The 14,703-nt window shown below is 36.8% G+C and overlaps 1 protein-coding gene across 7 annotated transcripts in view; it reads right to left on the reverse strand.

Moving 5' to 3' along the window:
* The window catches only part of CSMD1 (CUB and Sushi multiple domains 1), a 1,090,193-nt gene that overhangs the window by 66,411 nt on the left and 1,009,079 nt on the right, over positions 1-14,703 (reverse strand). For all 7 annotated transcript variants that reach the window (XM_017814555.1, XM_017814556.1, XM_017814554.1 and 4 more), the window contains one exon: positions 7,865-8,050. In XM_017814555.1, the coding sequence (XP_017670044.1) occupies positions 7,865-8,050 (186 nt within the window). The remainder of the gene's footprint in view (positions 1-7,864; positions 8,051-14,703) is intronic.

The following is a 14,703-nucleotide window of genomic DNA, read 5'->3' on the forward strand; positions in this document are numbered from 1 at the left end:
ACCCAAAATGAGGAAATAAAGAGTCTGGTTCTCACTTATGCTATAATAAATGTATACCAGGAAAGGACTAATAAAGATGACCAAAAAAAAATTAAGAATCACATATTCTGTAGACTTCACACTAACTGAGAGGTATAGAGCGATTTTATCACAAGTATTAATGTGTTATGAAAGAGACTAATTCAGGCAATCGCTGAAATAAAGGGAAAGTGATAGAAGCAAAATTCTTGTAAAAATTTAGATTTCCACCACTTTTCAAAGTAGCTCTGCTAATGCTAGAATTATACATCTACCTTTTCCAACAGTCATCCTATCCATGGCAAATTCTGGCGTCTAGGAAACACAGGGCTGAACACAGCATATCTATGAAGCTATATAAGAATTTATGAAGGAGAAATCATCTGAAGAACTTTCAAATGGCAGATTATAATGTTATATTGAGTTGAAATTTTAGAATATTTTCTTAGATTTTTTTTTCATTATATCTTAGGAAGCATTGCCAGCATATTAACTTTGAAAGGTAATAGTTCTTCACTTTGGTCTTACAACAATATTTTGTCTACTTAAGAACAGTATCCCAGGTTAATGGAGAATTTCTTACTTCCTAATTTAATTATTTTTTTTTATTGATACCAAACTGTGTCTCATAGCTATGGAAAGATTATAAACTATCCACCAAGAAACATTTTTTTCTTATTTGTTGTTAAATAATATATGTATATTGAAGCACTCCACTTAACACCTTGTAGTGAAAATCATGTAGTTCTTTCAAAACACAAAAATATTCTAGATAGGAGCTTAATGCTTAATGTATATAATGGAAAAAATATCGCAATTACAGAAACTTGCTATTATTATTTTCAAGTACGACAGCACATGATAATTGATTGCCATTCTTTGACTGGTAGTTAACAACCACAGAGAAACAGAAAGGGCATTTTGATATTACTATATGGTCAACTTAATGCAATAATGTGAATTACATTTTTCAAATATACCCATTTGACTAAATTCACTATTAGCTTAAAAAAGAAGCAAGATTAAGGTGAAGTTATGCATTATGTTTGAGAGAGTAGTGTGGCTTAAATTCACAGCATTAGTAAAATGAGAAGTCAGGAGCAAACCAAGTAATCCTATATACCACAGAATTCAAGAACAAAGACCTAAGAACAAAATAGGATCACTTGAGCAAGTTGATAGTTTCAGTATGCTAATAGAGACCACAGAGCAAAAAAATTAAGTGGTTCTTGTTGGTCAACATATTTAAACAGGAAAGGCTTCAAAACCTCAAAATAGATAAACTAAAGGATCATGTGGTATTCAGAATCAGTCTGTCAACCCAGTCAGCTATGTCAAGCCAATCTGTTATCAGTCTAATGTATCTGGACTAATTAAAAATGGCTAAACTAATTACCAGTTTTACTACAATTCATTGAATAAGTACTCCATATTACATACCAAACCTTGACAAAATACTCCAAAAAATAATCACTGACCTTAGAGTCTATTAAAGAAAATGTGAGGAGAATTATTGGGGATGGTGTTCTGAATGTCTTAGCAAATAAAAAACACCAGCACAATGTTTGTGGTGGTGAATTTTGGCATTTATACTATAACTGATGTTTTATTCCCAAACTACTAGTTCTATAACTAGTTCTATAACTAGAGATCATACAGACAAATTGAAAATTATAAAAAAGGCTTATAAAATTTATCAGTTGATTCCTAGAAAAAATTCAGTGTCTCAACCATCACTGTTACAGCTCAGCATATCATACCTTCCAAAAAAATCTACAGTGAAATCTGCAATATGCAGATTATACTAAGGTGCCATTGGCTGTTCTTTAAAATATTTGATATTAGATGAAGTAGCATAAACTAATGAAGGACACAATTCAAACCTTTGAATGAGCATATTAAAGGAATAGTACAAAAGAGCAATGAAGTTATGCAGTTATAGGGAGTACCTTAGCCAATTAAAATGTTAGAAGAATTAATTAACCATAAACTCAATTTCCTAGGTTATCCATCCACATACTTATATGAAAAGGAAAGTAATAAGAACAAAGGCCAACAAGTTATCCTATTTCAGCTGTATTTTTCTTAGTAAATATATACTGGTCCAGACTCAGTACCAACATGCATGGAGAATAGCCTATATTGGTACATTTTATATGTACATATATAGAAATATAAAGTAGTATATTTTCATATTCTTAGCTTACAAATTATGGTTCTTAGCTTTAGAGAACTGGCAGTTTACCTTGGCATAATCAGAAAAAAAATATGGCATCATGATCTTGCAGTAAGTGAACACATGCAGTCTTCTGATCTTGTGAAGAAAAACATGGAAGTAAATCATAACATTTGCTGTCATTATTTTTTCACCCTCTGTCACAATATTTGAAATCAGATCCTTAGATTTGGTCAAAAAGCAAAGATAGTGTACAGAACTGGAAGTTCTGCTTTGTATTATCTAGATCCTACTTTAATATTGTTTTCTGCACATGTCTTAAAGCAGCCTTAGGCCTCCAAGTATCCTATGGAACAAAAAAGGTTGTACTATCACTAATTTGAAGTGTTCAGGTATTTGTAAATCATTTTACTGCAGGTCTAGCAAAACTATAAAACTGGGCATTAATCATAATATTCTTAAGAATTTGCATTAGACATTTTCTAGCATGCAAAAATGCCTGTATTAAAAAAGATGTTTCCTGCTGGGCTAGAGAACATTTCTTTTTGTGTTGCTTTGTCATGTATAAAGTAATGCTTGACTTGTAAAATAGTTATGTGCTAATGTTCACCCTAGTCTTTCTAAAAATGTCATACATATTTAAACTCTCCCTAGTGCAAACACTGGGACTGTATCACATCTCAAACTAGCAGAATTTTCTAGTACTGGAATGTACAAAGCTAACTCATTCCTGAGGTTTGTTTTCATGGAACATGAATTTTGGAACAAGGGATTACAAATTTTCTAAGAGCATTGAAGGTTACATACTAAATAAAGAAAAAAGTTCTTTTTTGCTTCAGAACAAGCCTAGTATGACCTCCTTCATTGATTAAGTTCTCATATCATTTTTCTGTAGTTTCTTCCTATCACATAATGAATTTTTTACTACTGACACAGTGTAGCACAACTCATACTTTCTAATTCATTCAACTCCTAAGAACAGTATAGAAGAACTGTTTCTCTATAATATTCAGCGAAAAAATAAGCAACACATTCAAACTATGAACAGACATCAACTAAGAGGTTCTTGGGAGAACCCAAGACTTAGATCAGTATTTCTATTTCATGAAAAAAAAAAAAGTGTCAAGTGTCCACAAAATCAAAACCCCAAGAAAATAGATTTAGTGACTCCCCAAAAGATAATTATTCTTATCTGCCACTTTAGCATATGAAATGTAGTAGTCAAAGTCACAAGGATGTTCAGAAAAGAAGGTATACTACTTCTGTTTTCATTTCTATCAGTTTAGAAAGTTTGTGCCCAAAGCAGAAAAAAAAATCTGTACAAGGTGAAAATGGAAAATTACTGCTAGAACACTGAAAAGTCTAGATTTCTGAATCAGAGGAATTCCATAGCAGAAGGATAAAGATATACACAAGAAAAAAAACCACATGGTGAAAAATATTTAAAAACATAAATAAAGAATGTAAAAACCAAAGAAGTGTGTGGGATTAATTCCACCAAAAGATTGATTCAACCAACACCTTTAGATGACTTTGTAACAAAATAGTTACAGATACTATTTCAGTTTCTCTATTCAGTAAATGATTTAGATATTCAAGTGCTGCTTTGTCTTGAATTTAGTGAACAACACAATTTTGCATTAACAGTTAAGTTCTTTTCTGTTTCCATTTTTCAGTCTCTGCTTTGGAAGATCTTATTGTTCTGCACTTCATGCCATATATTCTGAAGAAAGTAAAAAACTAAGTAATAGGAATAATAATTTTCACTGATTAGACACAAACAAAATTGAATAATCATGCTATAAGGATGTAATTTTATATAATAATAGCAAGAGATTATATCATCCAAAGGAAAGGAATGAAATTTCATTTGTGTTCTTTTCCCTTTTTGACTTGTCACTGCAAGAATGAGCATCTTTATTTCTATTGTAGCAGACAAAATTGAAATCATATATGATGAAATGGAATAGAAAAAATTATGAAAAGATTGTAATCTTTTTTTTTAATCTTAAAAATATTGAATCTTATGACTTTTCACAAGTGTACTTTACAGGCATATAAAAATGCTGATGATGGGTAAAACAGTGTTTCTCAGGTAACTATAGTTACAACTTAAACCCTTAAATTTCTATTCATGCCTATACATTCTTTCCTTTCTTCTTGAGCATTATCCAAATTATATTAATTGGGGTAAAAGGTATTAAAGGCAGTTTATGTGGCATACAGTAAAGAGAGAATCATGGAAGAACTGGTGCTTATCTGTAGTTTGAGACCAAAGTTGTTTGATTTATTCGGATTTCTTGGATATAGCTACATCTTTTGAATGGGATGTTTTTTGTAACTGTATATCACACTCATTTCTCTCACCGGAAGTAATGTACTAATTTACAAGTTTCAGTAGAAATTTTTTGCACAGATAGTGTCCTGTATTCATATGTAAAGTTACTACTATATGGTCACTCTCTAATAAGTGTATTAGCATGATTTAAAGCTCTAGGGCTCCCAACTGAAGAAGGACATGGACCTTTTGGACTGAGTCCAGAGGAGGGACAGGAAGATGATCAGCAGTCTGGAGCTCCTCTCCTATGAACACAGACTGAGAGTGTTGGGACTGTTCAGCTTGGAGAAGAGAAGGCTCCTGGGAGACCTTAGAGCACCTTCCAGTACCTAAAGGAGGCCTACAAGAGAGCTGGAGAGGGACTTTTCACAAGGGCATTAGTGACAGGACAAGGGGGAATGGCTTTAGACTGAAAGAAGGTAAGTTGAAATTAGAAATTAGAAAGAAATTCTTCATTACAAGGGTGGTGAGGTACAGAAACAGGTTTCCCAGAGAAGTTGTGGATGCCCCACCCCTGGAAATGTTTGAGACAAGACTGGATTGGGCTTGGAGCAACCTGGTGTAGGGAGGGTGTTCCTGTCCATGGCAAGGGGGTTAGAACTAGATGATCTTTGTGGTTCCTTCCAACCCAAACAATTATATGATTCTACAATTCTATGAAATAACAATACAGATATAAGTCTGTTCCCTTCATCACGTGTTAGGGATATCTATGCAGAATAATGTAGCAAACCAAAATTTGAATACCAGAAAAAGAAACTGCTAGGCCTCAGCAGAAAGCCTTAGCTGGGGAGAAAGCCTGCATTTGAGGACCAGACAGGATGTTGCCTGTTTGGAATGTCCTGCCAAGATACAGAGACACTGTGCTGTGACATTATCAAGCCTCTGAATAAAATCCATTATTGTTTTCTCCCTCCCCATGTATCCTGTGTATTCTGTAAACCTGAATATCTCTCCCCCATGTAAATCTCAAAAAATGTAATTCTAAGATAAGTGGTTTTTCCCTGTGATGTAATTCTTAAGACCCCAAAAAGTGTAATTTGGGTTTTCCTCTTACTCCCTGAAACCCCTACTTGTAATAAGTTCAACCATCCATTGAATATGTAAACTCCAGACCCTTAAAATATCAACATGTAAGTCCGATAAACCATTCCAGATTCTGTCTCCAACTGGGATTGTGTTAGTTTCTTTGACTCCCACAGAATAACTGAAGCAAGATACCTATTTGTCATTCAGCTAAGCTTTCTTAACAGATATCTGTTGATTGGTATTTCTTGTAATTAAATTCAGTAGCCTATTGTTCATGATCCATCTGTGTCTTGCTGTGTGACCATCACAAATCTTATTTTTCATGCTTCAAATCTGACGTAAATGCTTTTAATGAAAAGAAAGGAGTTTCAAACAACTGCCTCAGGCATTATGTTGTCAGGCATTATGTACTTTGCAAAACAAAATGCACTGATTTCAACCTTCATTTTAATAGACATGGGAATAAAACGGACTTATTAATTTACCATTTACCTTTCTGTGCTGTGTTTGTTTCTCATCAAGTTAGAGATGTTTCTATTTCTGGAGACTAAATACATTTATGCTTACAGCAGCAATAGTGAAAAAACAGGGTTTTATGCAGATTGTGTAAGCTTTTCTGCACTTCACGAGTAAGAAATCTTGGGTAAAGAATGCACGCTTCCAAATAGCAATCCATTTTGAAAATATTGACCTTAAATTTTCACGTAGATCACTAGCACTTTAATTTAGCACTTCTGGATTTGGAAGTAATGGGATTCTTTTTCAAAAAGAATAAATTTTTAGAAAAGGAAAAGAAAAGAGAAAGAAGAGACAAAAGTGTTATATATGTTTTGTTAGGATATTATAAATATTAAACAAAACTTTTTAATGTTGAAAGTTGTGGTAATTTTAATAAGTTTTTTTACAGGGTAGCCATTGTCTGGTAAAGTTTGAACTTTTCAAATAATACAAGGGTTTTGGTATGGATTTTTGTTTGGTTTTTTGTTTGGGGTTTTTTTTTGCACTGTAGATATAGTGTTATTAATTCAGTATGTTTAATCCCCAGTTAGTTTATCTGGCCTCTTCCCTCAAAAGAATCTGTTGACATTTTTGCTGATTAATCATTCAAGTTATGTGCTTTGTATCTTGTCAAATTTTCTGAGAGAATGAAGCTCAGTTCAATACACTGGAGCACTGCCTTCCCTCTGCACATGGCTCTGAACTCAGAGCATGCCTGTGTGATCACAGCTGGTTTCAAATAATCCTCCTTATGTGCTCTGTGGAACTGCTGGGTACAGTTTTAGGCACTGCCCTTCAAGAAAGGTGTAGATCAATTGGAGGTTCTCCATAGGACAATAATGAGAATCCCTGGTCCAAAAAATATGAAGGAAGAGTGAGAATGAATTACAGCAAGACAGATCTCTACAGAAGAAGTGACTGAGTGTATTGGATTCAGGAGTCATGGTGTTGGCAGGGATGCAGGGAGGAGCTCCAGGGGTGGCCTCTGTGAGGAAAGGCTGGATGCAGTCGGTTCCAAAGGACCCACTACAAGACACAGCTGAGCCCATCAGCCATGATGGTGGCACCTCTGGGAAATTGTGTTTAGGAAAGGGTAAAATTTCGCACAGGTAGAGAAACAAGGAAAAAAGAGGCAGAGCAGCAGAGGGAACATCAAGGTCACAGGAGAAGGAGATGTTCCAGACACCAGAGCTGGTGTTCTGCTGCAGCCCACTCTCAAAAAATGTACATGTAGTATTATAGTAATTATTAATTTTGAGATTATGTCCTAGTCAGTATTTCAAGTCACATTGAAGTCAAGATCAGTTAATTATTGCTTTGATGCAGGACAGAGACAGGCAGTGGCAGCCCAACACAAATGAGAGGCCGTGTCATATGGTAGAGGAGTCTGCACCACATTAGCTAGTTCTGACAGAAGGCAAAAATGTAGACTGAAGGATTCTTATCTGGCTTAATTATCTATACTAATGATATTTTAAGAAATAATTTTTGCTTTTATTACTTTAGAAGTGATAACAGAAAAAAATTACAATTGTGAAAATGGAGAAGGGCACATAATAAGAAAATATACAGGAAATTGAATTGTCTAACAATTTTAATTCAGATTTTTTGAAGAAGATAAACAAGGATTTTTTTAATTAAACAAATTTATAGGCCTTTATAATACTTTATTACATGCTAAATGATGATAGATTCCTGAATGGTCACTGCATGGTATATGCATATATAAAACAAAAGCATCACCAGCAAAGATTTTCCTGGGAAAGATCGAGGGAAATATTATTGAAAAATATATACCCACTTACATTTGCAAACAGGTGGCCTCCCTCTGTTGCTCCATAATCCATCTTCTTGACACACTGCTGTTGCTTGTTGACTTGATTCTAGCTTGAAGCCCTCATTACATTCATATATCAATCTACTGCCCAAAGTGAATTCATTACCTATAACCGAACCATTCCCAGGGGAGTCAGGAATACCACAAGATACAGCTGAAAAGAAAGGAAAGAAAAATATAAAGAATTGGAATTATATCATATATATCTTTAAAATATCATCCCACCACTGAAATAAGAAACATGGATTAGTAATTTTGACATATCCCATTCATAACAACTGAAGTTAATTTTCTGTCGTATTTACAACATTCCAATAAATGGAATAGTATTTAAAACATGGATAAAAACTTAAAAGTGCATCTAATATAGACAAAAATTTTATAAATAATTATTTAGTTTAATTCAATCACTGTAGAGAGAGAATTTTCAACATAGGCTAAGGGCAATCGTTTGTTTGCTAAGGAAAAAAATCAAGGAAGTGTCCAAAGTAATTTGGTCCGAGAAGGGAAGAACTGGACAATTCTTAAATGCTTTCTAATAGTCTGCTTCCATTCTCTCAGTTTCTTTCAATCCTGCATTACTACAAACAAAAATTCATATTTGTTTGTTCCATACATATAAAACAATGTTATTTAATAATTGAATTTAATTTTTTTTTGTCTGATGAGAAAAGAACCTGAATAAATGACTAGATAGGAAAGAGTTCCACTTAAGGGCATTATTCGCATGTTTTATCACTTATTGACATACTTGACTAATTCAGTTAGTATGCCAAATATTATGTGAATCCAAGCTTACTAATTTTCCATATCATGAAGGAAATTATTTCCTGAATAATTTTCACTCTTTTTTTGCACCTTCGGAATTTAACTCTAGATGTTTTTTCACGCTCACAAAATTTAATTTGCTATCAACTTAGTGAAGTTTGAGTAGCATCTAGTGTGGTTTTTTAGGCTTATTTCTTATTTATTTATTTAACCAGAGTTCATTTAACAGTATCTCATAATATATAATTAGAGTGTAATTATAAAATTATCTATTTCAGTCACTTTTAGGAAAGGTGTCCAAGTCAAGATTGTCTTCTGCCACCTGACCTCTCAGGTCCCTTGCTTTTGATAATGAAAAAAGGCAACTCTCCAGTATATATACTTTTTAAAATTTATTTTAATGCTATGCTTTAATTGAAAGCAGTTATTTATGTACAGAGATTAACTGGAGGAATGTTCCACAATAAGCTACTTCCTTGGTAACACAACTTCTTGGCATTTTTTGCATCTTAACCAGAAACATTTTTGTCTTATCAAAATTGAGCATATCTCCATTAATGGGTAGCGGCTGAGCCTCCTGCCACTGGAAGGAATAGTAGAGGGACAGAGAACATAGAGACAGGTGATAAGGAAAGGGTTCTTGAGGCCCACACTTACTGCTCTTATTCGTGTTAGAGAAAGTGGAGAAGAGGAAGAGTGAAAGCAAGTTCTGCAGCTTCTGGGAGAAAGTCTTTGTATTGGAAGTCTTTTCCCACTCAGGGACCAGAGCAGGAGGGATATCTTTTCAGGGCTCTGGTGTACTCAAAACAGTCAGTATAGCTGCATGTGGTTAAATGCTCTATCTATTCCCCCAAAGACCAGTTTAATCCTCTACATACAACTAGAACCCACTCTGACCTTCTGTCATGTAAGGAGAATTTTTTACTTGCAAAAAGTTCATTTGCTTGCTGAATTGACAGAAAGTTAAATGGTCACGCTGTTTTAGTACATCATAAAAATGACATTGCATTCTCCATTTCAAGTCATAGCTACTGTGAAAGGCTTCAGTGTCCCCAGAGCCTTGCACTATGCACCCCCGTCCTAACAAGCCTTGCAATTATCTTCTGTCTTGTGTCAATATGTCTGAATGCTTGATGTAGAAAGCATTCGGGTTAAGACTTAACTTCTTGTCAACATTTTCAGGTCTCCTTTCTGATATCAAAACAATAATCTCTGTTAAGTGTGCATACATTTAATTATATAAAAACAAAATTCAAAACTATGAGTCTATCCACCCATGCCATGCTTGTGTCCATCTGTACACACAGGTGGACCTTAGTCTATTTCCCTCTAAACACTCCAAACATGAATTAACTTCAAATAGCTTAACAGAACAAGAAGATTTTATTATGTCATTTGAAAACCAAAAAACCCTCTCAATCCAGGTCTATTTAGTTCATTTTAGAAGCAAATGATTCTGTTAGCATTTGCTCTTCAACTTTGGCAATAACCTTTCCAGAGACTCATAAAAAAATTCAAGACTGAGTAGCTCTTACATGCAAGTTATTTTAAGAAATAAAAGATGTTCAATGCCCGGTCACACCCAGGTGGGTCTCTCAGTTATGTCAGGTTTGATGTGATGCCCAGTACTCTAAAGAACCTCAAAATCTGTACTTACCTGCCACAGTTCAGTACTTTCATTCTCAGTGTGTACCTCAGCCCTTTACTGTCTCTTTTCTTTCCTTAGTTGTTGCTGAATCTTGTTCTGCTACATTGTCAGGCTACTCTCACTGCTGCTTTAGCTACTAATCATAAAAGCAGTTTGGTACCATTCCTTTCACACTCTTATCTGTTTATTTGTTGTTTGTTTCTCTCCCTGAAACCGGGATTGGAAAAAAATATTGCTGCTGCTACTAATTTATTGAGGCTGATAATGGCTTTTAGAACAGCAGTGTCCAAACAAAACATATCAGCAAGGACAGTTTCACTAACCAGCAAGTACTTTGACACTTAAAGTTAGCTGAAGTAAACTGACTGAAATGGCATGTTGTCTTTGGACGGTGGAAATAATGTCACTACTGTGTTACAACCAAGCTCCCAGCTTCCCATATGACTGTTAAACAATAAAAAATAGTGTGAGAAAATCTTCTGACTTAAGGAACTGTCAAAATACTTCTTAGGTCAATGATTAGATGAGACTGACAGGTTGCAGCTGGGAGATGTGCATTCAGAGTGTGAAAAATATAAGTCAAACTTAATTGTATCTATTATCTTGCACAGCAGAAAAATATAGTTCTTCCAATGCAAGCAGAAAAACCTTTTATGACCTAGAAACTAAGATGCAGTTTTAATTGCTCTTTCATGTTCTACATGTCATACTTGCATTTATTCCTTATCAAAACCTTTGAATTCAAAGTTTACGGCAAGCCTTTAAAATATCTATGTACCTATATCCCTTGAAAGCAGGCAAATTCACTGCATACAGAAATGAAGCTGGAGACTGCATACAGTCAGACATTGAGTTTATTTCCATGCACTGGAAAATCCCGAAAGTCAATCCTCAAGCTTTTATTATTCAGTGACCTTTTTCTGGCATTGAAAATAGTGCGGAGAAAAACATTTAAATACCCTAAAATTAAAGATAGAAACAGAGAAGTCCCTAAAAGCAGGAAATGAAAAACATGCTGAGTGGCTTATGTGTATGATATCCAATCAGAAACACTGGAGAGAGCCATGCCAATTCTCAGACTTGGATACACACAGAAACAAAGACAGTGAGAACAGGGTTGTACGTGTAAAAAACCATATTCTGAGCCATTATCTCCTATCACAAGTCAAAATTATACTCGATCAATGTTCATCTAATTTTTTTTTAAAGACCTCCAATAACGAAAGTTCTACATTCTCCACAGGCAATGTCTTTCAGTATTTCACTAGCTGCTCTGAGAAAAGAACAAAAAAAAATAAAGAAAAACTTAAGATCCTACTAAAGTAATCTTAGTTGTAATTCCTTTATCTAGAAAGAACATAAATCAATTATTTCTTTCCTCTTTTGAACTACTTTTAGCATATAAAAAGACTGTTACCAGGTTTCCCCTTAAACCTCTGGACTTTTTTAGTCCAGAGAAATATATTTATCTTACTATTTATATTTTAAAATATGATCATTGGTTTATAAGAGGAAACTGGGATTCGGAATATTTAAGTTACGCTACTTACCTCACATTTTTATTTTAAGACTGGGTGCTAAGAGGGACATTTTTTGCATAATAACATTTACAAAGAGGGTAGAAGGCACAAGTTTAATTCCATACTCAAAAACACAGAAATCCTAATTTTATAAAGAAGTAGTTTGGAGGTCCCAGGATCACACATCTTGTGCAAACTGCAAATGGATATTTTCAAGCCCATTCTCCCAAGGAAGACATAGAACACAGTCAGGGATCCGGAATAACAGCAAAAAGTACAAGGATCTCTAGCTCCACAATTTACATGTAGGCATTTCAGCAAGCACAGAGGTACCCATAGTCTTTGAAATCAACATTTTAATCCCATGATTTGACCTTCAGGAAGGTCAAACAGAATAATATGCCATGTCACATCCTATATGGCATGTATATGGCACTATGCCGTATCACATGATGCATATGAGATTAGAAGACGTCCTGGATTCTGGAAGCACAGATACATAGGTCCTTCTTGTTGCACACTGACAGTCTGAGCTTCTCCCTGGACTGGTAGGGATATAGCCACATGGCCCATCTCAGCATGAAATACTGATCCAGATGAAATATTTAGCTACCAAATCATTCTGTATAAAGGAAGGGAGTTCTATTCCTTCTTCAACTGTAGCCAAATTTTTGTGGCTTTTTGCTATTCTTGCAAATAGCACACACTCGACAGAAGTGTAAGCATCATGCCAAATCTCAGTTGGCTTTTTTTTTTAATGCACCAAATAGAACTTCCATTTTATAATCTTTTTAGAAATAACTGAATCATCATTGATGGAACCTCAAACAAAATCCTTTTCTTGAAGAAGACATGAAAAACTGCTGTTGATGTCTTACAAAGTTAGGAAAAACTAAATGCAGGTTTTAATCAAAGATGTTCTTAACTATGAATGCTACTACCATTTTATCTTATAAGTAAAGCAGACTAGAAGCAGACACAAATGAAAATATGTTAGAATAAGCCATATATGATATGGACAGAATTTTCAGTCTTCTTCCTCTCCCCCATGTCCCTGACCTTATCATACAATCATAGAATGGCTGGGAAGGGTCCTTAAAAACCATCTAGTTCCAAACCCCTTGCCATGGGCAGGGACACCTTCCACTAGACCAGGTTGCTCAGAGGCCCATCTAACCTGTCCTTGAACACTTCCAGGGATGGGACATAAACATTTGACAAATGGTAAATACTCTTAACAGATGTCTGGAGCAAGCTAAAGTAGACCCTGCTTAGCTCCAGGATACAAAAAAAAAAAAAAAAAAAAATAAAGTTACAAAATATGTCTTTAAAGTACTCATTATGAAGTGATTTTCTAAAATAATAAATAATCAACTAATTCCTTGTAACTCTTGAATTTTTATAAAATGTTCTGTAACTGTCATGGGTGTGTGTAGCTTTCCCCTCTGGAGCTGATGATGGATGGTTCCAGGGCAGACCTCCTGGTGCTGACCAGAAGGAGAGCCAATAGAAGTTTTAGTAACGCCTCTGTGATAACATATTTAAGAAAAAACTTGTTGCGCAGAAGAAATTGCAGCCAGGGGAACTTTCAACCTGGGCTCCGGGTGGTCCGGGCCGCCCCCCCTGCCATGGGCCGGGGGTGGTGGTGGCTGTGGCCCAGGGCCCGCGGCAGCTGCTGGCCCAGAGCAGGCAACGGTGGCCCCTGCGAAGGAGCCGGGGCCAGAGCCCTGGCTGGGGTGCACGGCCCCACGGGGGAAGCGGCCCTGCAGCCTCCCAGGCCTGCCTCAAGAGCACCCCAGGGGAGTGCTGTGGCCGTGATGGCCAGGGCTGGGGCCAGAGCCAAGGAGAGAGGTCCTGCAGCTCCGCCCCGACCAGCCCCGCGAGCAGCTTGTGCTGGAGCTGATCCTGCCGGCTGAGCCGAGCCAGCCAGGCTGGAGCGGCCCCAGCTGCCTTCGTGCTGCAGGTGGGGGTGGCTGAGTTGAGAGGCACGGGGAGGCACCGCGGGCTAGGCTGGGGAGGCAGGGCAGCCCTATGGCTCCTGGGCCCACCCCACAAGAGGCCCATGATGGAGCAGATGGATGCATGGGAGAAGGCAGTCACTTGTGGGAGGCCCAGGATTGGAGCGGGGTCCTTCGGGACACTTGTGGCGTGTGGAGAGGAAAACCCACGCCAGAGCAGGTTATTCCCGAGTAGGACTTGACTCACTGCCCTGTGGGGGACCCACATCGGTGCAACTCATCCGTCGAGGACAGCATCCTATGAAAAAACATAGTGGTGTAGAGACCCCCTGCATCCCATGGAGGAACGACCTTCAGGACAGCAGATAGGGAAGACCTCCGGTCTGGAGGGGTGGACTCACATTGGAGAGGTCTATCAAGGACTGTTTTCCCATGGGAGGGACCCCAGGGAACAGGGGAAGGACTCAGAGCTTTAGCCCCCTGTAGTCCACGGTGAAGACCATGGTGGAGCAGGCTGTGCTTCTGCAGCCCATGGAAGGGTGACCCACAGGAAGCAGATCTGGAAGACCTGTTGCCCTGTGGGTGGACTCCTCTCCCTGCACTGATGCAGGAGGAGGAGGGAGAACATGGAAGGAGGGAGGGGTGGTTGGAAAGTGTTTTTAAGACTGTTTTATTTCTCACTCTCAAGCCCTTATCCTGTTAGTAATAAAGTTTAATATTATCCCCATGTTGAGTTTTGTTTTGCCCGTGTGACTTCTCCCAGCTCTTAGTGATTTTCGTGGGTGCCTAAATTCCAGCCAGGGTCAACCCATGACAGTAATATAACAATATCATGAGCTGTGGACTGTTTGTAGATATTATAGATAAGTATTTTACTAAAGAAAAAAGTTCTGAAAACATATTTTTCATTTGG

The sequence above is a fragment of the Lepidothrix coronata genome, unplaced genomic scaffold (assembly GCF_001604755.1).
Source record: "Lepidothrix coronata isolate B3197 unplaced genomic scaffold, Lepidothrix_coronata-1.0 Scaffold45, whole genome shotgun sequence".
Lineage (NCBI taxonomy): Eukaryota > Metazoa > Chordata > Aves > Passeriformes > Pipridae > Lepidothrix > Lepidothrix coronata.